The sequence below is a fragment of the Bos grunniens genome, chromosome 29, assembly GCF_055505025.1.
Source record: "Bos grunniens cultivar Pamir isolate PY7600 chromosome 29, Bosgru_T2T1.0, whole genome shotgun sequence".
Lineage (NCBI taxonomy): Eukaryota > Metazoa > Chordata > Mammalia > Artiodactyla > Bovidae > Bos > Bos grunniens.
This window is the reverse complement of record NC_141193.1, coordinates 38,990,491-39,018,330: the sequence shown is the minus strand read 5'-3', so window position 1 is coordinate 39,018,330 and position 27,840 is coordinate 38,990,491. Positions and strand designations below refer to the sequence as shown.

General features: G+C 40.9%; 2 protein-coding genes across 15 annotated transcripts in view; one reads left to right on the top strand and one right to left on the bottom strand.

Annotated features, from left to right (window-relative positions):
* Positions 1 to 5,179: 5,179 nt before the first annotated feature.
* DDIAS (DNA damage induced apoptosis suppressor) lies at positions 5,180 to 26,626 on the bottom strand. 6 transcript variants are annotated; one of them, XM_086384555.1, is made up of 7 exons: positions 26,478 to 26,626; positions 26,048 to 26,296; positions 18,710 to 18,810; positions 18,250 to 18,378; positions 10,114 to 10,275; positions 9,176 to 9,293; positions 5,180 to 8,080 (listed from the first exon to the last, which is right to left on the bottom strand). In XM_086384555.1, coding segments are annotated over exons 3-7 (3,015 nt in total). In that variant the 5' UTR covers positions 18,712 to 18,810; positions 26,048 to 26,296; positions 26,478 to 26,626; the 3' UTR covers positions 5,180 to 5,476. The 6 variants fall into 6 exon arrangements, with proteins under 6 accessions (XP_086240681.1, XP_086240683.1, XP_086240684.1 ...); XM_086384557.1 differs by having other exon boundaries at positions 26,207 to 26,296; XM_086384558.1 differs by having other exon boundaries at positions 26,207 to 26,296; positions 26,402 to 26,572.
* The window catches only part of PRCP (prolylcarboxypeptidase), an 86,232-nt gene continuing 85,014 nt past the window's right edge, over positions 26,623 to 27,840 (top strand). For 3 of the 9 annotated variants that reach the window (XR_015157871.1, XM_086384559.1, XM_086384567.1), the window contains exon 1: positions 26,623 to 26,710. The gene's annotated coding sequence lies outside the window, so the exon portion shown is untranslated. Of the gene's footprint in view, positions 27,784 to 27,840 lie in introns of all 9 variants that reach the window. The other 6 variants (XR_015157870.1, XM_086384562.1, XM_086384563.1 and 3 more) reach the window with 4 other exon arrangements.

Sequence of the window (27,840 nt, the reverse complement as noted above, 5' to 3'; positions counted from 1 at the left end):
TGGTCCAAGCATTGGAGCTTTAGCTTCAGTACCAGTCCTTACGATGAATATTCAGGGTTGATTTCCTTTCGGATTGATTGATTTGATCTCCTTGCTGTCCAAGTTGTTTTATACTGGTAATGATTCCAGGCATTGTCAGAACAAATGGAAAACCTTTCCCAGAAAATACTTTTTTAGGCCTCAGAAGTCACATAAATAATTTCCCAAAGAAAACAGGTAACTCCAGCTAAACTAGGCCTCAAGGAAACATGGCATTATGAGTGAGAATCAGCAGAAAACAAGTATGACAGTGGGGATCTGCTGCTGCTGCTGCTGCTAAGTCGCTTCAGTCGTGTCCGACTCTGTGCGACCCCACAGACGGAAGTCCACCAGGCTCCCCCATCCCTGAGATTCTCCAGGCAAGAACACTGGAGTGGGTTGCCATTTCCTTCTCCAGTGCATGAAAGTGAAGTTGCTCAGTCGTGTTCAACTCTTCGTGACCCCATGGACTGCAGCCCAGCAGGCTCCTCCATCCATGGGATTTTCCAGACAAGAGTACTGGAGTGGGTTGCCATTGCCTTCTCCAAGTGGGGATCTATCAAGACTTTATTCAGACCATCAAAAACAAAATATAAATCAACTATGCTTACTGTGTTTAAAGCAGTAGAAGGCAAAGTTAAAAATGTCTAGAGAAAAAGTAAGATGTGATACAGTAAATTTGAAAATCCAGCTTTTAGAAAATACATAATTTTTGAAAGAAAAACTCAACAGATAGGTAGAAAAGTAGATTAGACACAGATAAAGAAGTCAGTTGGAAATAAACACTATTTGTAAAAACAAAACAAAACAAAACACGCCATGGGTCAATGAACTCACGGAAATTATAAAACATTTTGAATTGAATGACAAAAAAACTAACATACAAGTTTGGCCTCAGGAGAAAGTCTAGATAAAAGGTAAGACTTTGAATTCAACAGCTTGTGAGTGGTAACTGTACATGAGTGGAAAAAGTCAACCAAAGAGTAGAAGGGCCAATAACAGAATACTAAGAGCCATCATCTCTTAAAAGGTAGGAAGATACGGAAGGAGTCAAGCATGATAAAAGGGGATGATCAGACAGTACCTCTAAGACCTGAGTAAGAAGGGACCCTACCCTAGTCCCTTGGGTCTGGAGTGGAACATTTCTACTGGCTGAAGCAATATTTCTTTCACACAATAGTATGAGACTGAGCTGCCAGAATAGTGCTTTTAGGTGACTCTCATATTGGACACAGGGTGAATTCAGGGCTTTGGGCTACCAAACCATCGAAAAAGAAAGGAAATATTCCAGGTGGAGGACAAAGATTGTCAAACTGGACAATAAAAGAAAACCCAACTCATTCGAAAACATAAAGATACAGGAAGATTTAAAACAAAACAAAAAAATCACCTCTCACAAATATGAACAAAGACAAAACTAATGTAGTACATTAATAATTAGATTTCAGGGAAAAAAGCATTAATAGCAATGAAACAGGAATTTAGCCTTGAAATTGAGTTATGTGGCCTGTGCTCTGGCTCCCATTGGTCTGTGTTTTCCAACTCCTGTACTGTCTCTGGTCTACAGAGCCCAGATTTGTGAGGTTGGGGACACTGTTCTTAACTCTGTCCACCTCCCTTCACTAGCACCAGGGAGATCACTCTACCCTCTCTGCAGGTTCTGTGCTGTGTGTCAGCACAGGCCATCTTACCTGAAGCCTTTCAAGATTGTTGCTCTGCTATGCCAACTGGCTCTTCCAGTCAGTGTCCTCTCATTTCTAACTGACGGTGACATTTTGCTCTCTAGGCTTGGGCTTAAGCCTTGCTGGTGGAGAAATGGACATTCCTTGCACAAATGAAACTACTCTTCTTGCTTCACCGTGTACCTCTGTATTCTTCTTCCTGGGTGTGGCTAAGAGATCACAGTTTAGGAATGTAATAACTGTAGCCTAAAAAGTTCAAGAGAAGACATGGTTAGAATACATATTCTATGTTTATGTTAGAAAAGTCCAACGGCTAAATATAACTAGGAAATGACTTATTATTCACATTTTCCTGTATTCTGTGGGTGAGACTTGCATTTTTGGTAATTATCAATGAAACAGAGTAATAATCTTTGTTACTGGAAGCTAGTATTCATAATCGGAGAAGGCAATGGCACCCCACTCTAGTACTCTTGCCTGGAAAATCCATGGACAGAGGAGCCTGGTAGGCTGCAGTCCATGGGGTCGCTAAGAGTCAGGAACGACTGAGCTACTTCACTTTCACTTTTCACTTTCATGCATTGGAGAACGAAATGGCAACCCACTCCAGTGTTCTTGCCTGGAGAATCCCAGGGACGGGGGAGCCTGGTGGGCTGCCGTCTCTGGGGTCGCACAGAGTCGGACACGACTGAAAGCGACTTAGCAGCAGCAGCAGTACTCATAATGGCACAATGGATACACCATCATGAGTAAAGATGTAACCAGCATTAAATAAATGATACTAGGGAACTGTAGAGTTAAGCTCTACATAGTTCAGTACAATAGTAACTGCATTACTACTCTAATCACAGTGGGAGATATGAAATTAGCCAGGAACGGCACACTTGATATTAAAGAACATAAAGAGACTATATCCTTGGCCTATATACTAGAAAGACCCTTCACATCACTGATTGGGCAATAAACATACTCCTTTTCCTTATCCATTATTCTAAATATGCACCAACAAACCACTCTACCTTATATGGGACCATGGATTTTATAGTACATTTAAAAATCGTTTATAAAAGCCCTGTAAAACAAAACAAAAATCCCTGCAGGCATGCCTGATTAGAGTCTAGGAGAAACCAGAAACCACAAAAATGTTATCTTGGAAATAGAGTGCAAAGAGATCAAATAGAATATGGAATGACAAATCCGTTGGATTTGAGGGTTAGAAAACTACCAACACCATAGCCACTGGGGGTGGGGAGAGAGAACAAATTTCAGTAGGTTGAATAGTGAGTGACGTGAAATTTGACAGTGACTATTTTTTTTGGTCAAGACTAGCTATAAACAATAGTAGACAGAAATGCGGGAGCAACTATTACATGGAGCATCAAAAATAATAATGAGTGAAATTGACTGCATTTGAGAAAATAAAAATTCTTGAGTAAATACTGGAGAGTGGGAAAAACAGATTCACTTAACACCACTAGTAGACAACTATAACTTTTTTTGGCCATGCTGAGGGACTTGTGGGATCTTAGTTCCCCAACCAGGGACTGAACAGCAGGTCCTCAAAGTGAAAGTGCAGAATCCTAACCACTGGACTTCCAGGGAATTCTCTAATACCGACTCTACTCTTTTTCTTTTGGCTGTGCTGAGTCTTCACAGCATGCCTGGGCTTAGTTGCCCCATGGCATGTAGGAGTTTAGTTCCCTGACCAGGGGTCAAACTTGTGTTTCCCCCACTGGAAGGCAGATTCTTAACCACTGGACCACCAGGGAAATCCCCTCTTTACTCTTAAAAAAAAAGTACCTGAACAATAGAGATCTGGTAGGCAACATCGTAAGCAAGCAATCTTATTATCTGCATTACTAATAGTGGGGCCACTTGACATTGTGTCTCCTAATGTAATACAATATGAAAGGCACAACATAAACCTATGAAATATCTCCGTTAAAACCTTCAATCTAATTATGTTCTAGAAAATGAGACGAGACATAACCGAAAACCATGGGGTCACTTTAATGAAATCCTGGTTAAACATCAACAATTACAAGACGATGTAGGGACAAGTAAAAAAACTTAAATATGGGCTAAACATTAGATTGGAGAAGGCAATGGCACCCCACTCCAGTACTCTTGCCTGGAAAATCCCATGGATGGAGGAGCTTGGTAGGCTGCAGTCCATGGGGTCGCTAAGAGTCGGACACAACTGAGCGACTTCTTTCACTTTTCACTTTCATGCATTGGAGAAGGAAATGGCAACCCACTCCAGTGTTCTTGCCTGGAGAACCCCAGGGACGGCAGAGCCTGGTGGGCTGCCGTCTATGGGGTCGCACGGAGTCGGACACGACTGAACGACTTAGCAGCAGCAAACATTAGATAATATTGAAGATGGGTATAATGGCAACAGCCCAAACAGAAAGACAGGAGGCGGTGTTCATTATTTTCGGAGATTACAGGATAGAAGTTGTGGGTGACAAGATACAGACAAGTTGCAAAGCATGGGTGTGAGAAGGCAAGGGAATACCAGGTGATCTCCATGAAGTACGAGGCAAGAAGAGTAGGTTGGTCGGTGGCATGAAGAGTGAAGATTTGGAGTAGCTACTGTGGGCAATGGCAAAGGCAGCTGACTGGAGACACATAAAATTTTTTTTATGGGGTGCATGGACTTCCCTGGTGGTACAGGGGATAAGAATTTGCCTGCCAGTGCAGAGGACGAAGTTTTGATCCCTGGTCTGGGAAGATTTCAAATACCACGGAGCAACTAAGCTCACACACCACAACTACTGAACTTGAGTGCTGCAACTACTGTGGCCTGTGCTCTGCAATGAGGAGCAGCCCCTGCTCAGCCAGTAGGGGAAACGTGCACAGAACAGATCTTTACGGGGCACAGGTGACGTGATGCTAAGGACTTGAATGTAGATTTTCCCATTTTTGCTCATTGTTAGCCCTTTGAGATTATCTTCCTTTCATAGAACTCATTGATACTAACGGCTTGTTTATTCGTCTAGACCATGAGTTTCTTGAGGTAAAGGGCCTTGACTTTCATTTTTGAGTTCCCAGCACCTGGCACAGTGCCTAGCATGTAGTAAAGTGAAGTTGCTCAGTTGAGTGTGACTTTGTAATCCCATGGGCAGTATAGCCTAGCAGGCTCCTCCGAAGGATTAAAAAAATACAGACTAAATAAAATAGTGACAGTTTCACATTTAATTCAGTCTTTATTGACCCTTCTTCTGAGTCAAAGCCCACAGATGCTGCTGGGTTAACTGATTATCTACCATGCTCCCAGAGCAACGTAAATGTAATATCCATTAAAAAAGTTCCATCATTGTGTTAACTGTATTGTATTGAAATTGTCTATTATATTTCTGTCTTACCTAGTAGACTAAAATCTTTTGAGATCAGTGATCTTGTAGCTTTGTATCATAAACCCAACAGTAGCTGGCAGGCATTTTCTGATCTAAGTTGAACAACTAAGAAAGACTACATTTTGGTCTGCAAAAGCTTTATTTCTTCATGTATGTGTGATTTAACAAATACTTTTAACAAGCAAAATTAACAATATTACTTAAGTACAATCAACAATACAAGATAAAGTGCCAAATTATCTGAAATCAGAGCATTCTGGATAAAACACTGGGAAAAACAATGGCTTCCCCTTGTTTATAGGCATTAATAGCACCTCTTTTCTATTTGCTTCAAGTCTTCAAAATGGTAAGTCTGCTTTCCATGACCCTGGAGGCAGAGTTTCCAGAGACACACCTTTAAAAGCTCAGAAATTGGGTTTAGGTGATATTTTGTGAGAAGAGTTCAGGAGACCACGCACTTTTACTTTCAGGTGCTGACGGTGACCAGTTTTCTGAAAATGGAAGGCAACATTTGACTTCCGCACAAGAACCACATCCCAAAACTGACTCTTTAGAAATCCAGCCTGACCTTATATTGTTACAGTCAGGAGTTTTCTGTTTTATAACTGCTGCTGTAAGCATAGTCTTTAAATTTAACTCCTTCTTAATTAAGCATTTACCAGTTCTTTGCTTGCCATATTTCAGTTTTTTTCTTGGTAACTCATTTTGATCAGGAGAATTATAAGCAGCGTGGCATTTCCTTAGACCCGTGGCCCGGAATCCAAGCATATCTGAAGGAAACACTTTTTGTGTGGTAGGAGGGACCCACTCATCAGCGTCAGTTTCAAGGCACTCAGTGACAGGATGGTTGTTGGAGACCTCTGGTGGTGTACCAGATACAGTAGGGCTTCTGGATTTCTGGCCAGGTGTCTTTATATTTTTTGGACAGACAGGGGTGGCCTGCAGTGCGTCATTTGCAGAAGAAATCCTTGTTTTTTTATAGTTAGCATCAAGGTCCAAATAAAAGGCAGGTAATTTTTGGAAAGCTCCTTTCATTCCATGAATCCTACTTTGGTGGAATCCAGTAACTGGAGTTGACTGTGAACACGGAACAAAGTCTTGGCTATATTCAATATCATATTCTGAATCTGACTGAAAATGAGGTGGAGAGGGACAGGTTCTTGGATAGAGAGAGGCAGATGTGTTTTGCAAGGATAATTTTTGTGATGACTGGCTGGAGTTTTCAGAAAGTGATCTCAGTGAAAAATCAGATTCTGTATGATGACTTTCTGCCAAAGACTTTCCCCACTGTAAGAAAATATTCTGTGACCTTTTGGTCATTTCTGTTACAATGTCCATCTCTTTAGGACTATCATCAAAGAGATCCACAGAAGCATTGTAACTGCCTTCATGACCAGGAGAACAGTTCTGTGTTGGGTTATTACCAGTGTGTTCATAAAGCATTTCTCTCAATATATTCATACTTCTATTTGGAGTACTGTGAAGAGCTTCTAAAGGATATGTGAGTTTCCTGCAAATTGTCAAACTGTTGCCCTGATTCTTTGGCCGCCTACAGTATTGTTTATTTTCTAAGCTGGGAAACTTGGAAACAACATTATACCTCCTAGAATGCAAAGCTGTCAACTTTTCACTCATTTCTGAAAGTGATTTTTCTCCACATCCATTATTATATTTGCTGCTGAGACAAGAATGGTCAGCCTCTGAAGTATTGTGCTTACATGAAATTTCAGTCTCACATGGTAGAATTCTCGTAGACTTAAGAGCAACTGTTGTGCCTGAGCCTTTTGAAGATGGAAACAGAGCTGACAGATGAACATTTGGTAGAGAATGTTCAGAAATATCTCTTTTATTACCACTAAAAGAGACAGCCTCTGCTCTGTTCTCTGGCTGTGATTCCTTATGAATGCTAGGACTTGGATTTGCTTCATGGTTGGAAAGGAAGTTCTCTCTGCTGGAGTTTGCTTTGACTGTTGCTGGTGGTGACCTTAAGGCTATACGTGGTATATGCAAGGCTCCAGGGGTTCTTTGTGGAGTCAATGATAACCTGCTGTGGTCCACATGCAGTTTACTGATGGCATTATCTAGACGACATTTCCTGCTGCTGGCATCTGTCTGGTTTACAGCGATTTCACTTTCGATAGCTGCCAGAAATTTGTTTAGGCTTTCAGAGAGTGGCAGGTCATCCCAGATCTCAAGGTCACAGTCCTGGGAACCACTGACTATTTCCTCAAGTCTGAGTGATGAAGATGGATAACACATACATCTCTGCTGAAAGCTAGGGAGGGTATCTACCTCCTGATTCTGGTGACATGTTATCTCATGCTGAGAATATGTAACTTCCACTGCACTGTGGAAGGATTTTGTATTCCTTGGTTCAAATCGCTCCTGTACTTTTATAGGGAATAAATTAGAGTCAGGAACTCCAATTTCATGATGATTGCTATGAACTGCACTTGGCTGATTAGCCTGTAGGCCAGGTTCTTCATCTAACTTTAGTGCTGAACTCTTTTTGTCCATATGTGAAACCAGGCTCCATGAACCCTGAATGGTATCAAGGCAGCTATTGGAACCAGTGGCCTCTGCAGAGGAGATGCACTTTCTGTTCTGGTGAAGAGTACCAATGGCCTTGCTTTGTTCCAAAGCTGAAAAACCATCATCTGTTAGTTGTGAAACAACAGAAGTGAGTTCTAGTGATAGCTGCCAGAATCCTGGAAAATAATCTTTGTCATGGGGCTCAAAACAAGAACTGCTGTCAGGGCCACATAAGCTGCTGAGATCGCTATTCGAACTTTCTAAAGCAAGAAGGTGGCTATTAGGTGTCTGGGAGCCACAGCGAAGTTTCCTGACAGCAGAAAGCTTCAAAAGCCGACGGAAATAGTCAATGACAGTGAAGCCTACAACACTTGGGTCTGGTGGAATGATCTGGCAAGCTACGAGTGCTTTAACTACTCTCTTGCGGTCTGAGCACTGCTCTGAGAAGTTACTGGAACCTGAACCTTTTCCATGCTGGTTTTCAAAATTCTGTGGAAGAAGTAAATGAATTTAAATGAGAATAAATTTTTCTTCCTTTGACTTAAACATGAAACAGGGATTTAAAAGGTTAAAACAGATGTAGCTATAACTCCCACCCCCATAATTCAATTGCTCTAGCATGATAGGGTTATATGGAATTATAATTATGGGGAAATAAACCTTGGAGTAAAGAGACTTGTCTTCAAATTCTGTTCCAAACATTTCCTAATGTGGGGACTTTGGATAAGTTATTAGGAGCCTCAGTTTTTTCATTTATAAAGTAAGGATACAAAGGCAGGATTATTATATTAGCAATAACACACAAAAAATTGTGGTGCTTAGCAAATAGTTGTTGTTCAATAAATGGTAGTTACTATTACATTTCTCACTAGCTTCCATAAACTTTGAATGTTTAAAGGAATGTTCTTATATCGCTAAAAACAAAAAAGGAAAAAAAGAGGCATCTAAGATTTTAACACAGAAAACCTCTGTAGCTCCTAGTTTCAACTTCCCTTTGGGTTTTCTCACTGTTCAGTTGTGAAGTGCTGTGTTCCCTTTTTAAAGCCCTGATCGCAATACAGGCAAAATATTCATTTGTTCCCGTTAGCATACAAGAGACAGAAAAAGATTATTCCTTAAGAGTCAGCACGTTCTTCAGACTTTTTCTACAGTCACTTTTATATAAGACCATCCTTCCTAACCTATTCTAAGAGTTATCAGTACTCAGTTACTTTGCTTTCAATGTTACTTCCCTCCTTTTTGTAGATAAGAGTTGATCAAAGTTTTACTATAGAATCTAAACCGAATTTAGAGAGCACAGTAAATACCAAATATCAAAACAAAATACCTAACGCTTATGAATTTATAATAAATTTAGATTTCTAAAACTCTGAAAGCCTTTCAACAGGGCTCTTCTAGCTTTTGAAAGAGGAACTTGTCATATACATGATGTTTTAAAGGATCACCTATAGCCTATTTTTATGTAGTTTAAAGGGTTTCTACAGGCCCTCACATTTATGACTCCTAAAAACTACTTAGAAAATTAAAAGTTTCACTACAATGGAAATATTAGCATAATACTAAGAACAAACTAGTCTCAATTACCGTCACTCCAAAAACAAAGTTTTGTCCGACAAAGCAAGTTTCCACTGCTTTAGTTAATAGGTTTTGGGTTGTATCACTGCCCAGAGTTTCTGGTATTTCACTGGGATCCTGAATGTACCTTAATTGAAAAGAAAATAAAAAATGGGAGAGCATGAAACTTTTAAGTTACATATAGAAAAAAGAAATGTGACTTTAACAGCTAGGTGTTTTGTTCCCTCTGAATTCCTATAGCCTAGAAAGACAAAAGCAGTTGATCAAGTGTGAATAAAGTAGATGCCTGTCTAGTAACCAGGCCTAGCAATTATTCTAAAAGTGGCAGTGGGAGAAGTGGTGGGATCTTTAGCCCTTCTCCTCAGTGTAGAGGGAAGTCTTTCCCCATCGCTGGCAATCCTGGCTGTGGTCTTTGGCTTTTCCTTTCTTCAAATCAGTTTGCTCACAGCTACAAGGAGATGGACAGAGATTTTCTCTCTCTATATATACATACTTACATTGTCAGGACAACATCTTAAAAGGTCCAACTATGCAGATGAAGTTGCAATGCAAATGAAATAAATGACAAAATTTCAACTTCTGATATGTAAATATTCCTTCAAATAGCTTCTTCTACCTCAAGAGACCTTAGCCACTTGATTTGAATAATCCTTCAGTTTGAAATGATTTTACTTTCTTCATCTATATTTCTCTAACTTGGATTAAAGTTTTGTAATTTAATACTCTAATTACAGTTTAGTTGGTCTGAATAAAAGGAGCATGGTTTAACATTATCACAATATGTATTCATAAAATAAACATCTTTCTCTTTCTTTCTTATCTTTTTAAATGAACTGATGATTTGAGGTCAAGGGATCATCTTTTTACTAAATGCATATTATTTTAAAAACATATATCTTCAAACTTGATGTACATGGCTAGGAAAAGAATGCTTTAAATATTCTTACCTGTGCAAACCAGTGGCTGTGAGACCAAAAAATGCATCTAAGCAGCTTCCAAATACAGTAACGCCAAATAATTTGTTTGATTCTGCAACTTTTAAGGAAAGCTTGTATCTGTAAATGGCATTTTCAGCTTCACCAGTAGAGCCACATTTTGGACAATTAGATCTGGAAAAGTGCAGGGAAAAAAGAGATGTTCACTAACTTTTTTTGTGATGTAAAATAAATCTGGCAAAGTGAAGATTAAAAATATTTTCTGTACAAAATGTACAACTTACATTGTAAAATGATTTCAGATCAACCTCTTTTAAATTTTCTCTATTTATAAGTTACTTTTACTTGTGGGGGCAAACTAAATATAGCGAAGTAAATGCCACACCAAGGGAAGACCTAAAATTTAATGTCTACCTTCTGTTCAAAGAACAATGAGTAATCTTTAAATATTTATGAAGTTCCTAGTCATACTTTTCTCACTATGATAAGGATAACTTAACTTTTTAAAAATTCATTGAAATATGTTGAGAATTTATTAGATTACAGAAACTAGGTACAAAACATCTTGTTTAACTTGTGTTGCAATTATGGTCAAAGTCTTTCTTATAAAAAAATACTGTGTGTCAAGTATAACACTACTGTAATGCACTAGCTCTCTGGTCTCGGAATATATATTAAGATCTTTAAACTTAAACTTACTCATCTGTGAAATCCAGGATTGAAGAAGGATAAAATGAGGCAAAGTATAAGAAATAAAGTTAAAGAGTCTAGTATAGATCTTGTCAAATTAATGTGTTTAGTCTGCTGCTCTCTTATGATTAAATATTGGTTTACTGCCACTTCTGCTTATGTTTCCCTCTTTTCTAGTTGTTTGTACTATTTTGGAATTCTGCTACCCATCTTTAACATTCTTAGTTTAGCAAACTGACCCCTTAAAACATCTTTGGTAATGGTTAATCCTAGAATGTTTTTTCTTCATGTTGCTAATGATTTGGCTTAAAAAAAGTGGAAAAGTGCAAACAGAAAATAATGTTAAAACATAGCGGTATAAATTTGATTGCTTCCAGATAGCCACTGCTGCTGCTGCTGCTGCTGAGTCACTTCAGTCGAGTTCGACTCTGTGCAACCCCATAGACGGCAGCCCACCAGACTTCCCCGCCCTTGGGATTCACCAGGCAAGAACACTGCAGTGGGTTGCCACTTCCTTCTCCAATGCATGAAAGTGAAAAGTGAAAGTGAAGTCGCTCAGTCGTGCCCGACTCTTAGCGACCCCATGGACTGCAGCCTACCAGGCTCCTCTGTCCGTGGATTTTCCAGGCAAGAGTACTGGACTGGGGTGCCATTGCCTTCTCCGAGATAGCCACTAGGGGGAGCCTTAATTCCATGACTCACAAGGTGACTATTTTGAACAAAGGTTAATCCTTCATGTAAATTACTGATTCGCCCACATTACATTTGTGCTAATTATTTTCTTATCCACAATGATAATGGAACTGTGACAATCCATTCATATAATCTTAACCAAATTGGCTGGAGTTTGTGTTGTATTCTGGGCATAGAATAAGTGAAGGTAATCCACTTACCAGGGTGATAAAACCTCACTAGTACCAAGCTCTAGTGAAATGAATTAGTGTTTTAAATGTTTTAAACATATATTAGAACTTGTTCAAAAATTATGTATTAATAATGCATTCAAGTCTAATGCAAAATTCTTAGCAAACCTTAGAATTAATATGCATCAGTGTTTTACAATTTATAAACGTTTTCACAACCAAGGTAAGAGAAACCCAAGTAAGACGGTAGGCGCTGAAAGAGGGCATCAGAGGGCAGACAGACTGAAACCACAATCACAGACAACTAGCCAGTCTGATCACACGGACCACAGTCTTGTCTAACTCAGTGAAACTAAGCCATGCTGGGTGGGGCCACCCAAGATGGACGGGTCATGGTAGAGAGGTCCACTGGAGAAGAGAATGGCAAACCACTTCAGTATTCTTGCCTTGAGAACCCCATGAACAGTATGAAAAGGCAGAAAGATAGGATACTGAAAGATGAACTCCCCAGATCAGTAGGTGCTCAGTATGCTACTGGAGATCAGTGGACAAATAACTCCAGAAAGAATGAAGGGATGGAGCCAAAGCAAAAACAACACCCAGTTGTGGATGAGACTGGTGATAGAACCAAGGTCCGATGCTGTAAAGAGCAAGATTGCATAGGAACCTGGAATGTTAGGTCCATGAATCAAGGCAAATTGGAAGTGGTCAGACAGGAGATGGCAAGAGTGAACATTGACATTCTAGGAATCAGTGAAGTAAGGTGGACTGGAATAGGTGAATTTAACTTAGATGACCATTATATCTACTACTGTGGGCAGGAATCCCTTAGAAGAAATGGAGTAGCCATTATAGTTAACAGGAGTCCAAAATACAGTACTTGGATGCAGTCTCAAAAATGACAGGATGATCTCTGTTCATTTCCAAGGCAAACCATTCAACATCACGGTAATCCAAGTCTATGCCCCAACCAGTAATGCTGAAGAAGCTGAAGTTGAACGGTTCTATGAAGACCTACAAGACCTTTTAGAACTAACACCCAAAAAAGATGTCCTTTTCGTCATAGGGGACTGGAATGCAAAAGTAGGAAGTCAAGAAACACCTGGAGTAACAGGCAAATTTGGCCTTGGAATACAGAATGAAGCAGGGCAAAGGCTAATAGAGTTCTGCTAAGAGAACTCACTGGTCATAGCAAACACCCTTTTCAGACAACACAAGAGAAGACTCTACACATAGACATCACCAGATGGCCAACAATGAAATCAGACTGATTATATTCTTTGCAGGCAAAGATGGAGAAGCTCTATACAGTCAGCAAAAACAAGACTGGGAGCTGACTGTGGCTCAGATCATGACTCCTTATTGCCAAATTCAGATTTAAATTGAAGGGAGTGGAGAAAACCACTAGACCATTCAGGTATGACCTAAATCAAGTCCCTTATGATTATACAGTGGAAGTGAGAAATAGATTTAAGGGATTAGATCTGATAGACAGAGTGCCTGATGAACTATGGATGGAGGTTCATGACACTGTACAGGAGACAGAGATCAAGACCATTCCCATGGAAAAGAAATGCAAAAAAGCAAAATGGCTGTCTGGGGAGGCCTTACAAATAGCTATGAAAAGAAGAGAAGCAAAAAGGAAAGATATAAGCATCTGAATGCAGAGTTCCAAAGAATAGCAAGGAGAGATAAGAAAGCCTTCCTCAGCGATCAATGCAAACAAATAGAAGAAAGCAATAGAATGGAAAAAACTAGAGATCTCTTCAAGAAAATTACAGATACCAAGGGAACATTTCACACAAAGATGGGTTCAATAAAGGAAAGAAATGGTATGGACTTAACAGAAGCAGAAGATATTAAGAAGAGATGGCAAGAATACACAGAAGACCTGTACAAAAAAGATCTTCATGACCCAGATAATCACGATGGTGTGATCACTGACCTAGAGCTAGACATCCTGGAATGTGAAGTCAAGTGGGCCTTAGAAAGCATCACTATGAACAAAGCTAGTGGAGGTGATGGAATTCCAGTTAGGCTATTTCAAATCCTGAAAGATGATGCTGTGAAAGTGCTGCACTCAATATGCCAGCAAATTTGGAAAACTCAGCAGTGGCCACAGGACTGGAAGTCAGTTTTCATTCCAATCCCAAAGAAAGGCAATGCCAAAGAATGCTCAAACTACCGCACAATTGCACTCATCTCACACGCTAGTAAAGTAATGCTCAAAATTCTCCAAGCCAGGCTTCAGTAATACATGAACCATGAACTTCCAGATGTTCAAGCTGGTTTTAGAAAAGGCAGAGGAACCAGAGATCAAATTGCCAACATCCGCTGGATCATGGAAAAAGCAAGAGAGTTCCAGAAAAACATCTATTTCTGCTTTATCGACTATGCCAAAGCCTTTGACTGTGTGGATCACAATAAACTGTGGACAATTCTTCAAGAGATGGGCATACCAGACCACCTGACCTGCCTCTTGAGAAACCTGTATGCAGGTCAGGAAGCAACAGTTAGAACTGGACATGGAACAGACTGGTTCGAAATAGGAAAAGGAGGATGTCAAGGCTGTATGTTGTTACCCTGCTTATTTAACTTATATGCAGAGTACATCGTGAGAAACACTGGGCTGGAGGAAGCACAAGCTGGAATCAAGATTGCCGGAAGAAGTACCAATAACCTCAGATATGTAGATGATACCACCCTTATGGCAGAAAGAGAAGAATTAAAGGGCTTCTTGATGAGGGTGAAAGAAGAGAGTGAAAAAATTGACTTAAAGCTCAACATATAGAAAACTAAGGTCATAGCATCTGGTCCCATCACTTCAAGGGAAATAGATGGGGAAACAGTGGCTAACTTTATTTTCGGGGGCTCCAAAATCACTGCAGATGGTGACTGCAGCCATGAAATTAAAAGACGCTTACTCCTTCGAAGGAAAGTTATGACCAACGTAGACAGCACATTGAAAAGCAGAGACATTACTTTGTCAACAAAGGTCTGTCTAGTCAAGGTTATGGTTTTTCCAGTGGTCATGTATGGATGTGAGAGTTGGACTGTGAAGAAAGCTGAGTGCCAAAGAACTGATGCTTTTGAACTGTGATGTTGGAGAAGACTCTTGAGCGTCCTTTGGACTGCAAGGAGATCCAACCAGTCCATCCCAAAGAAGATCAGTCCTGGGTGTTTATTGGAAGGACTGATGCTAAAGCTGAAACTCCAAAACTTTGGCTACCTGATGTGAAGAGTTGACTCATTTGAAAAGACCCTGCTGCTGAGAAAGATTGAGGGCAGGAGAAGCGGACAACAGAGGATGAGATGGTTGGATGGCCTCACCGACTAAATGGACATGGGTTTGGGTAAACTCCGGGAGTTGGTGATGCACAGGGAGGCCTGGCGTGCTGCGGTTCATGGGGTCGCAGAGTTGGACACGACTGAGTGACTGAACTGAACTCATATTTTATTTGTTTTGATAGGTAAACAAGGCATTTACCCCATTCACAAAACTGGGAAATTGGGGTGAATTGTTGCCCAAGGTGACAAAGTTAGTGATTTTTATGACCAAATCCAAGGCTTTGGATTCTTTGCCGGGAGTTCCATCTTGGATGATAACTATAGGAATGGTATGGTTAAGAATGAACTATCTTATAAATAGAGAATATCAATGATAGCCTAAGACTAGGATTAACACATTACTAAGTTATGACCAACCTAGATAGCATATTGAAAAGCAGAGACATTACTTTGCCAACAAAAGTCCATCTAGTCAAGGCTATGGTTTTTCCAGTGGTCATGTATGGATGTGAGAGTTGGACTGTGAAGAAAGCTGAATGCCGAAGAATTGATGCTTTTGAACTGTGGTATTGGAGAAGACTCTTGAGAGTCCCTTGGACTGCAAGGAGATCCAACCAGTCCATTCTAAAGGAGATCAGCCCTGGGATTTCTTTGGAAGGAATGATGCTAAAGCTGAAACTCCAGTACTTTGGCCACCTCATGTGAAGAGTTGACTCACTGGAAAAGACTGATGCTGGGAGGGATTGGGGGCAGGAGGAAAAGGGGACAACAAAGGATGAGATGGCTGGATGGCGTCACCGACTCAACGGATATGAGTTTGAGTGAACTCTGGGAGTTGGTGATGGACAGGGAGGCCTGGCATGCTGCGATTCATGGGGTCACAGAGTCGGACACGACTGAGCGACTGAACTGAACTGAAGTGAGAGTTAATGCATTATTAGCAATTATGAATATATACACTAAATGATATATTTTTATATTATATGTAAAATGAAGGTATTTATTTATTTATGCAGTTTCCTTTAATCCTTTTAGGAATAAGCTAAGCCTTAACTGAAATAAATGTTAGTGTGGAGTAGATCAGAGCTTTACAAACTTCAATATGCAAATCAATCACCTAGGGATCTTGTTAAAAACGAAGATCCTGATTCACTATGTCTGGGACAAGGCCCAAGTTTCTGCATTTCTAACAAGCTCTCAGGTGATGCCGATGCAGCTGTTCCTCAGACCACATTTTGAGAAGCAAGGGTAGAGACAACACATTCAAATCACAGTCCCTAATTTAATTTCTAAAGGCACTCCTATATCCCAAATGTCACTTTTTATGGAATAGCAGTGCACTGAATATGCCAGGAAATTTGGAAAACTCAGCAATGGCCACCAGACTGGAAAAGGTCAGTTTTCATTCCAATCCCAAAGAAGAGCAATGCCAAAGAATGCTCAAATTACTGTACAATTGCACTTATTTCACATTACCAAGATTATGCTCAAAATCCTTCAAGTTAGGCTTCACTGGTACATGAACTGAGAACCTCTAGATGTGCAAGCTGGATTTAGAAAAGGTAGAGAAACCAGAGATGAAACTGCCTACATCTGTTGGATCATAGAAAAGGCAAGACAATTCCAAAAGCACATCTACTTTAGTTTCAATGATTATGCTAAAGCCTTTGACTATGTGGATCACTACAAACTAGAAAATTCTCAAAGAGATGGGAATACCAGATCACCTTACCCGTCTCCTAAGAAACCTGTATGCAGGTCAAGCAGCAACAGTTAGAACTGGACTTTGAACAACTGACTGGTTCAAAGTTGGGAAAAGAGTACATCAATGCTATGTATTGTCACCCTGCTTATTTAACTTATATGCAGAGTATATCATGCGAAATGCCAGGCTGGATGACTCACAAGCTGGAATCAAGACTGCCAGGAAAAATATCAACCTCAGATATGCAGATGATGGTACTTTAATGACAGAAATAGAAGAGGAACTAAAGGGCTTCTTGATGAGGGTGAAAGAGGAGAGTGAAAAGGCTGGTTTAAAACTCAACATTCAAAAAACTAAGATCATGGCACCCGGTCCCATCACTTCATGGCAAATAGATGGGGAAACAATGGAAACAGTTGCAGATTTTATTTTCTTGGGCTCCAAAATCGTGGACGGTGACTGCAGCCATCAAATTAAAAGACACTTGCTCCTTGGAAGGAAAGCTATGATAAACATAGACAGCATATGAAAAAGCAAAGACCTCACTTTGCGACAAAGGTCTATATAGTAAAAGCTATGGTCTTTTCAGTAGTCATGTACAGATGTTGAGAGTTGGACCATAATGAAGGCTGAGAGCTAAAGAACTGATGCTTTCAAACTGTGGTGCTGGAGAAGATTCTTTAGAGTCCCTAGGACTGAAGAAGATCAAATCAGTCAATCCTAAGGGAAATCAATCCTGAATATTCATTGGAAGGACTGATGCTGAAGCTGAAGCTCCAAAACTTTGGCCCCCTAATGCAAAGAGATGACTTGTTGGAAAAGATTTTGATGATGAGAAAGATTGAAGGCAAAAGGAGAAAAAGGCGGCAGAGGGTGAGGTAATTAGATAGAGCGTCACCAACTCAGTGGACATGAATTTGAGTAAACTTCAGGAGATAATGAAGGACAGGGAAGCCTGGTGTGATGTAATCCAGGGTTGCCAAGAATCAGACATGACTTGGCAAGTAAACAACAATTACTAGTTTGAGCTGGGTGGATGGTTTGTATGGACAAATGAGTTGCCGTCTTTGCTCGTAATTTATGTATATGTAAGTTTGTTCCTTCATATGAAATTATCATATTCACATACACGCCCACACATATATGCATATGATAATCTTCTCAAATGAAGACCAAACTTGAAAAAAATTCTGCAGGTTCGTTTAAGTATTGATTTATTTGGCTGTGTTAGTTCTTAGCTGCAGCAAGCAGGCTTCTTTGTAGTAGTGGTGTGCGGCCTCTAGGGCATGCAGGCTCAGTAGTCATAGTGTACAGGCTTAGTTGCCCCACTGCATGTGGGATCTTACTTCCCTGACCAGGGATCAAACCCGCATCCCCTGCATTGGAGGGCAGATTCTAAACCACTGGACCATCAGGGAAGTTCCCCCCAAACTAACTTCATACAGCTGACCCTTGAACAACACAGGTTTGAACTGCAGAGGTATACTTATCCATGGATCCCCCCTCCCACCCCGCAACAGTGAATACTATGTGGTACTGTATATTCTGTGGTTGGTCGAATTCTTATATTTTCCTTCTCACACTTTCAGGGTTTATTTTTACCTTTTGGAGACCAGGATTATCCGAGAGAAGCACTTTTGACATGAAGGATATATAAAACTAGAATTCTGGAGAGCAAGAACTGAGGCAAGAAGAAATTTTCTTCTTCTATTCATGTGTTCCCACTGTGGCCTGCAAAACAAAGTAGCCGTGGGATGAATGGCAAATCTTTAACAGCATGTGAATAACTCATTTCTTAGGAAAATCACCTAACCTTCACTACAAAGTCAATAGATGGTTTTGTAGTAAGTGTCAGGATATTGGAAAACTAGTTTTCTTTTTCTACATAGTTAAGAAAGTAAGACTTAAAACAGAGTAGCTCAAGCAAATATTGGGTTTTTGAGTAAATGTTCTACCCTGGTAATTCAAGAAAGGTATCATTTAACTTCTTTCAACATCTTTAAAGAAGAGCTATACAGAACTTGTTTCTACCATTATCAGGAAAGAACGTAAATGAACTTACATGAATGTTTAAACCTGACCTGGTGGGAAACAGTTCTTGTTAGCGGGAAAATATCACTTCAGTAGATTTCGGTATTTGGGCTGGGTACATTTTTATACAACCTGAAGAGGGGAAAAAAAGACATTTTAGAGTGTACAAATAGAAAAATAAAAATCAAAGGAGAGTTCAAAGTGCTTTATGAGCCTTGTATAAAACACATCAGAGAAATAAAACAATAAAATAGCAATTCACCTCTTTTATATTTTCTTTTTAAAAATTCAAATGTTGGTTTATCAAAAATTTTTAAACTGATTAGTTTGTATATAGCATAATGTAAATGCTCTGAAATAAACATCTCCATGGATGTTCAAGGTAAAGCTATGTCAATAAATTTTCAGTTGTAAACACATGGCAAAAGCTTTCAATTTCTGAAAATTGGTGAAATGTTCTGAGACTGGCATCAGTAAATTTTGATAAAGTGAAAGTCATTAGTTTAAAAATCATAAAAATATCTTTTACATATAGCTCATCCTGAGGATGATCACAAATTTATAAGTGTGATTTTAGAATGGATATCTTAAAAGTGACACTAATCCTGTCATCAACCAGAATATTTCTGTGAAAATAAAATCTTGCCACTGAAGGCAGTAAGATGGAAACTTACAAAGATTTAGATAAATGGATTTACATAAATCACTGATTTACGTTATTAAACGGGGCATAGGAAACAAAAAAAAAGAAAAAGCAAAGACATTTCACCCTGCTTAATTCTTGTTGAAGTCCTTGCTTTTGTACCCTTAGGTATACATGACTAATAAGGTTCTACCAAAAGCAGATATATATTCCTAGATTCAGCTGTCACCTTAGGCCACATGGCAATCTCTAAGGATAAGGTAGAGGAGGTGACATAGTAGAAAGGCAGGCCAGAGAACACTGCTGTTATTAGTGCTACTGACTTCAAGTTCCTTCTTGCCAAGTGGCAAATGATGGAATGTATGTCAGTAAAGGTATCTTTTCCGAATATCTCTAAAATCCAGTTTGGGTACAGTGTTAATATGGTGGTACAGCTACCTATGTGCTTAAAAGTGAAGTGTTAATTGTTCAGTCATATCTGACTCTTTGCAAACCCATGGACTGTAGACCGCCAGGCTCCTCTGTCCATGGGATTCTTCAGTCAGGAACACTGGAGTGGGATGCCATTTTCTCCTCCAGGGAATCTTCCTGACCCAGGGATTGAACCCGTGTCTCCTGCACTGCAAGCAGATTCTTTACCATGAGCCACAACAGAAGCCCATATATGAGCTAGGGGAGATAAAACAGGGCAAAACTCCCTCCTGAAAATGTGGTCTTTTATCTGCTTAAAATCTTGTAGTTTGAAATGAAGCTTCAATTCCCCACAATGCCTGTAAGGCCTTAGCTCATCTAGTACCACCTCTTTGACCTCACTTTGTCCCACTTGCCGTCTTTAATCACAACATTTCAAGCCATGCCAGCCTTCTTTCTGCTCCTTAAATGCACAAAATAACTTCTCTTTTCAGGCTTCTGTTCTTACTTTTCTCTTTGTCTATAAAGCTTTTCCCTTAGTTCTTCAAATAGTTGGCTCTCATTCTCGTCATTAAATCTTTAATATTACCCTGTAGAGAGCCCCTTTCCATTTCAATAAATACTCTCTTCTGCTTGGTTTCCATGATATCATCCATTTTACTCCTTTATTGTACTAATCACACTTTTGATATATGCCATCATGAAAATGTATATATCAGATGATACACGCTCCCTTGTTTCTGTTAGTTCTACCCTCATTAGTCTGAAAGTTTCATGAAGATAGAGGCCTGGTCTATCAAGTCACCAGTAAATGAAAAACATATATAAGCAGAAATATTTGGAAATTAATTTCTAAATTAGTTGTGCAAGCACTAATTGCTATATTTTTAAAGGCAAGAAATTGGTTAAATTGTTATTATTTAAGGGTTTATTGCCCTCTAGTGGAGAAATTAGTATGTTCAGAAAACTATAATAATGGTAAATTTGAAAACTGAAATGAAAAAGGTCATTAAGGTATTTTTATTATTTGCGTTTCACTTGGTAAACTCAGCAAATGGCAAAAAGACTTTCCATCCATTGGCAGTGGACAAATATGAAATCAGATCCTTTAAGGCAGTCACTATTAGTCATTCCAAGTACTGCATTTTGGACTCTTTTGTTGACCATCATGGCTACTCCATTTCTTCTAAGGGATTCCTGCCCGCAATAGTAGATATAATGGTCATCGGGGTTAAATTCACCATTCCAGTCCATTTTAGTTCGCTGATTCCTAGAAGGTCAACGTTCACTCTTGCCATCTCCTGTTTGACCACTTTCAATTTGCCTTGATTCATGGACCTAACATTCCAGGTTCCTATGCAATATTGCTCTTTACAGCATGGGACCTTGCTTCCATCACCAGTCCCATCCACAACTGGGTATTGTTTTTGCTTTGGCTCCATCCCTTCATTCTTTCTGGAGTTATTTCTCTACTGATCTCCAGTAGCACATTTGGCACCTACTGACCTGGGGAGTTCCTCTTTCAGTATCCTATCTTTTTGCCTTTTCATACTGTTCATGGGGTTCTCAAGGCAAGAATACTGAAGTGGTTTGCCATTCCCTTCTCCAGTGGACCACATTCTGTGGCCCAACCACTAACGCTGAAGAAGCTGAAGCTGAATGTTTCTATGAAGACATACAAGACCTATTAAAAGTAACACCCAAAAAAGATGTCCTTTTCATTATAAGGGACTGGAATGCAAAAGTAGGAAGTTAAGAAACACCTGGAGTAAGCAAATTTGGCCTTGGACTACGGAATGAAGCAGGGCAAAGGCTAATAAGAGTTTTGCCAAGAGAACGCACTGGTCATAGCAAACACCCTTTTCAGACAACACAAGAGAAGACTCTACACATGGACATCACCAGATGGTCAACACCAAAATCAGATTGATTATATTCTTTGCAGCCACAGATGGAGAAGCTCCATACAGTCAGCAAAAACAAGACCGGGAGCTGACTGTGGCTCAGATCATGAGCTCCTTATTGCCAAATTCAGACTTAAATTGAAGAAAGTAGGGAAAACCACTAGACCATTCAGGTATAACCTAAATCAAGTCCTTTATGATTACACAGTGGAAGTGAGAAATAGATTTAAGGGCCTAGATCTGATAGACAGAGTGCGTGATGAACTATGGATGGAGGTTTCTGACACAGTACAGGAGACAGGGATCAAGACCATCCCCATGGAAAAGAAATGCAAAAAAGCAAAATGGCTGTCTGGGGGAGGCCTTACAAATAGCTGCGAAAAGCAAAGGAGAAAAGGAAAGATATAAGCATCTGAATGCAGAGTTCCAAAGAATAGCAAGGAGAGATAAGAAAGCCTTCCTCAGTGATCAATGGAAAGAAATAGAGGAAAACAACAGAATGGGAAAGACTAGAGATCTCTTCAAGAAAGTTAGAGATACCAAGGGAACATTTCATGCAAATATGGGCTCGATAAAGGAAAGAAATGGTATGGACCTAACAGAAGCAGAAGATATTAAGAGATGGCAATACACAGAAGAACTGTACAAAAAAGATCTTCACGACCCAGATAATCACGATGGTGTGATCACTGACCTAGAGCCAGACATCCTGGAATGTGAAGTCAAGTGGGCCTTAGGAAGCATCACTATGAACAAAGCTAGTGGACGTTATGGAATTCCAGTTGAGCTATTTCAAATCCTGAAAGATGATGCTGTGAAAGTGCTGCACTCAATATACCAGTGAATTTGGAAAACTCAGCAGTGGCCACAGGACTGGAAAAGGTCAGTTTTCATTCCAATCCCAAAGAAAGGCAATGCCAAAGAATGCTCAAACTACCGCACAATTGCACTCATCTCACACGCTAGTAAAGTAATGCTCAAAATTCTCCAAGCCAGGCTTCAGCAATACGTGAACCGTGAACTTCAGATGTTCAAGCTGGTTTTAGAAAAGGCAGAGGAACCAGAGATCAAATTGCCAACATCCGCTGGATCATGGAAAAAGCAAGAGAGTTCCAGAAAAACATCTATTTCTGCTTTATCGACTATGCCAAAGCCTTTGACTGTGTGGATCACAATAAACTGTGGACAATTCTTCAAGAGATGGTAATCCCAGACCACCTGACCTGCCTCTTGAGAAACCTGTATGCAGGTCAGGAAGCAACAGTTAGAACTGGACATGGAACAACAGACTGGTTCCAAATAGGAAATGGAGTACGTCAAGGCTGTTTATTGTCACCCTGCTTATTTAACTTATATGCAGAGTATATCATGAGAAACGCTGGACTGGAAGAAGCATAAGCTGGAATCAAGACTGCCGGGAGACATATCAATAACCTCAGATATGCAGATGATACCACCCTTATGGCAGAAAGTGAAGAGGAACTCAAAAGCCTCTTGATGAAAGTGGAGAGGAGAGTGAAAAAGTTGGCTTAAAGCTCAACATTCAGAAAACAAAGATCATGGCATCTGGTCCCATCACTTCATGGGAAATAGATGGGGAAACAGTGGAAACAGTGTCAGACTTTATTTTTTGGGGCTCCAAAATCACTACAGATGGTGACTGCAGACATGAAATTAAAAGACGCTTACTCCTTGGAAGAAAAGTTATGACCAACCTAGACAGCATATTGAAAAGCAGAGACATTACTTTGCCAACAAAGGTCCGTCTACTCAAGGTTATGGTTTTTCCTGTGGTCATGTATGGATGTGAGAGTTGGACTGTGAAGAAAGCTGAGCACCGAAGAATTTATGCTTTTGAACTGTGGTATTGGAGAAGACTCTTGAGAGTCCCTTGGACTGCAAGGAGATCTAACCAGTCCATTCTAAAGGAGATCAGCTTTGGGTGTTCTTTGGAAGGAATGATGCTAAAGCTGAAACTCCAGTACTTTGGCCACCTCATGCAAAGAGTTGACTCATTGGAAAAGACTCTGATGCTGGGAGGGATTGGGGGCAGGAGGAGAAGTGGACGACAGAGGATGAGATGGCTGGATGGTGTCACCGCCTCGATGGACCTGAGTTTGAGTGAACTCCGGGAGATGATGATAGACAGGGAGGCCTGGTGTGCTGCAATTCATGGGGTCGCAGAGAGTCGGACACGACTGAGCGACTAAACTGAACTGAACTGTCATTCCCTTTGTTGTTTTCATAGTATTTCGTTATGATTCTGGTCATCTAGTTTGTTTTGTTTCTCTCTGTCTCTAGTGCCTGACTTAAAGTATTGAATTCATGTTTGATGGACAACTGAATGAAGCATGAGGAATGAGTAAATACTAAAGTTAGGAAAACATGATCACAGACTTGGGAACAATTCCATATGTGGTATCTACCTGTGGTTTATCTTTCTTCTTGATTTTATTGGTGAGGATGGTGATACAGCATTACACTGCTTTCAGTTCCACCACAGTCAACAAACCATATTCCAATTTAATAAGTTCAATATGTGCTCAGTCACATCTGACTGTTTGTGGCCCCATTGACGTAGCCCAGAAGGCTCTTCTGTCCATGGAATTTTCCAGGCAAGAATACCATAGCAGGTTGTCATTTCCTATTCCAAGAGATCTACCAGACCCAGGGATTGAACCCATGACTCTTGCGTTTCCTGCACTGGCAGGCAGATTCTTTACTACTAGTATCACCTGAAAAGTCCAAGTTCAATATACTTATTTATCAATTATTTATTATGCAGCTGATAAATACCAGGTGATGGGAATAATATAAGTGATGAACAAAATAGTCAAGGTCCCTACCTGGTCACTAGATCTATAGCCTAGTAAGAGATAGGTGGAAAATTCTATACAGGAAAAGTACATTATACCATGAGAAAATATAACAGGGTGACTCATTTAGTCTAAGACTGTGGCCAAAGGATGAAATCACTCATTTAAAAAACTGGCCCACACTTCTAATGGCATATAGAAAAGGGGATGTGACTACCTCCTCTCCCTTTCTTCATTCGTCCTGAAACTGCTCTTGCTTTGCAAGAAAATCTTTCTCATTCTGTTGCTCTCAGATTTCCCATTTCATATATTATAGGACAGACTCCTCAGCTATGGAAAGGATAGTTACTTTGAGTTGCTTTATTAAAGCTGTCTAATGGTCTCCCTCCAAGGGTGCATACTTTGTCTAATCTTTCTAAAGGCAGTCATAACAAGTCCCTGAGAAATGATCTTCTGACATTAAAATGAAAATTCTGGAAAAGGGAGAGGGAGGCAGGAGATTAAAAAAAAAATCAAATAAGCAAAAAACAGACAAAACCTGTTTTGTTTGGAGAAATACTAATGAAAAGTATTTTAAAAACATTACTCAGGAAACTCATAGTGTCAAGCACAGTTTGTTCATTGTACTTATGACAGGTAAAGTTCCAGAGATGGGAAAGGGGACAGGGTTACAGATAGAAAAAAATCACCTCATGCAGCTGTCCTTTCTGCATACATTCCAGCAACACTGGCCTTTTCTTAGTTTCTTGAACATTAAGATGCTAAGTTCTTTCCTGCTTTAAGGCCTTTACATAACCTGTTCACTCTGGAATTTTCTTCCTTTCTTCTATTGCATGGCTGGATCATTCTCATCTTCTAGGCCTCAATTTAAGTGTCAACTCCTCAGAGGCGTTCCCAGACAAACCTAACTCAAATAGATTCCACTTCATTCTTTTTAAGCCCACACATAAAAAGTTTAAGTTCCATTAGGCAGGAATCTCACATCTTGTTCAGCATTGTGATCCTAGTACCTAGAAGTTCTTGGCACAGAGGGAGACACTTAAAAACTATCTGTAGAATGAGTAAGTAACTACTGGGTGCTTTGTGACCCAATTTTGCAGGATGATGAAAGCCTTCCTGATTTAGAAAGCTTCATAAATTGAGACCTAAAGAATGAGTAAGAACTAGGTGGGATGGGATTCAGACCGGGTCTGAAGGTGAGGGAGAATTGTGCATTTGAGGGACTCAAAAGGACATTCCATGTGGCTTGAGCATAGGGCTGGAGAGGTGGAAAAACAAAGCTGGAGTACTAGGCAAAGGCCAGACAAGAAAGGCCCCGTTAACCACGTTAAGGAGTTTAGACTTAAACCTGAGGGCAAACAGGAGCGACCAACGGCAAGGTTTTTAACGGGGAGTGCCCTGATCAGATTTGTACTTTATCAGCCTAGCAACGTGGAGACTGGACTGGAACGTAAGGAAATTGAAAGAACCAGCTGGGAGGCTACAGTCATACTTATGAAGCAGTTGTGCTGAACCAAAGTAAAACCGGCGAGAAGTGTATGGATTGAGATATTCTAGAGGTTGGTATGGTTTGATGTAGGAGACAAGGAAGGTACCTAGAAAACTTGTTTCTGGTTTGGACACCCTGCTCAGTGAGCACTCGTCCCTCTGAGTCATCAAAGCAGTTTGGAAAAGATCCCTTTCCAGCAGATACTACTGGGCATAGCAGACAGCGGTGTACGAGCCTCCGAGCACCTCAAAAATTGCAGTAGCACCTTTTTCCTCCCTGTATTTCGGGTTCCAGACACCCGTTTCCAGGTCGATGGCACACACAAACGCTCTCTGACTGACTGCAACAGCACCGTCTAAAATGAAAAGAAATGACCTTCTCACTCTTCTCTCTCATAACCGCCCTTTTATAGAAAAGACTGACTCCTGAAAAAACAACATAGAATGTTCTGAATGCTCACTCAGAACGACGTGCAGGGGTCTTCTTAGGAGTCTCCGGCCCTTGCTCCCCGAAAATCTCCTCCCACACCTCCTCACCTGAGGCAGAGGACCAGAAACCTGCCCGGGCGAAGCTCCTTGACGCGGACACCCAGGACTCAAGCGGCTAGAGAATGTCTTCCAATCGAATCTCCCGCTCCTCCTTCCGCCGGAAGTGACGCCATGACCGTCTGGTCTCAGAGCCAATCAGAAGAAGACGCCGCCGAGGGTGGAGATGTAGCGCGACAACCTGTGAGGTTTTGGGAACGACCATTTTTGTCGGAGAGGTTTAGGCAAGTGTCCTTTGTCAACTGATTGAGCAGTAGTACAGTCTGTACAGTTGGTTTTGAGGCAGCGTTGAGCCAGCTAGGCGTAGGGACCCCGGGAAGGGTGGTAGTGGGTGGGAGCGCCCCTCAGACCGAGGTTCACCTGGCTTACTGGAAGGAGAAGCGGAAGTTGGTGGTGGGAGAGTCGGAAGACCGAAGGGGACTCCGCCTGCTGGGGCTGGGACTGCGCCCAAGGAGAGGGGAAGGCGGGGTCCGAAGCTGGGTGCCGGAAGCTTAGAAGCAGGGACCGGGACCTAGTGGGATTCCGGGGCGACTTCCGTTGAGAAGTGGACTGTGTGGGTTTCACGCATGTGTAGGGGTGACCGACAGAGTGCCCTAGGAGGTTATCAGGCTGACATGGAGGTGGCGGTGCAAAGGAGCCAGACCTAGTGGGGATAGGTTAGTAGTATACATGGTTTTAGTGAAAAGGACAGGATATGCACACATTAACGCGGATTGGCAGATGCCGCTGCCAGTCAGGGGGAGCAGATCTGTACCCTGAGCTCCTCCTTTCAGAGTGTTTTGACTGTCAGGGCTGAGTGACTAGTGAATGATTTAGTCCTTGTAGAGCTGGTGGCGAGTACCAGTTTTTAGTTGGCAGTAGCCCTTCCCGGGGCTTCCCTGGTGGCTCAGACGCTAAAGAATCCGCCTGCAATGGGGGGAACTTGGGTTATATCCTTGGGTTGGGAAGATTCCCCTGGAGGAGGGCATGGCAACTCACTCTAGTATTCTTGCCTGGAGAATCCCATGGACAGAGGAGCCTGGCAGGCTACTGTCTATAGGGTCGCAAAGATTTGGACACGACCCAAGCGGCCTGGCACGTTTGCACGCATGCACACACTATTATTATGTAGGATTTGTGGAGGACAAAGATGTGGCGATGAAATAGAGGTGGACAGGGCAGGGTTTGGCAGTGACGATAAAGGGGAGGATATAGGATGGGAAGAAAGTGTTTGTGGGGGGTGATATAGTTAAGAATGGGGTTCAGAGGTCAGATAGGAGGGGCCCTGGGATGATAAAGGCAGGCTTTGAGTCGGAAGGTAAGGGGACGGTACAAGAGGGAAATGAAACCTGGCGGCGCCCTGTGGGACTGGGAC

Bases quoted from the DNA above. Each gene is read 5' to 3' on its own strand.
- DDIAS (XM_086384555.1), bottom strand. The intron at 10,276-18,249 runs GTAAAAATAAAC...GCACTTTTCCAG, and splicing joins ATAATCCTGGTCTCCAAAAG to ATCTAATTGTCCAAAATGTG. The intron at 9,294-10,113 runs GTAAGAATATTT...TTTTCAATTAAG, and splicing joins ACAGCCACTGGTTTGCACAG to GTACATTCAGGATCCCAGTG.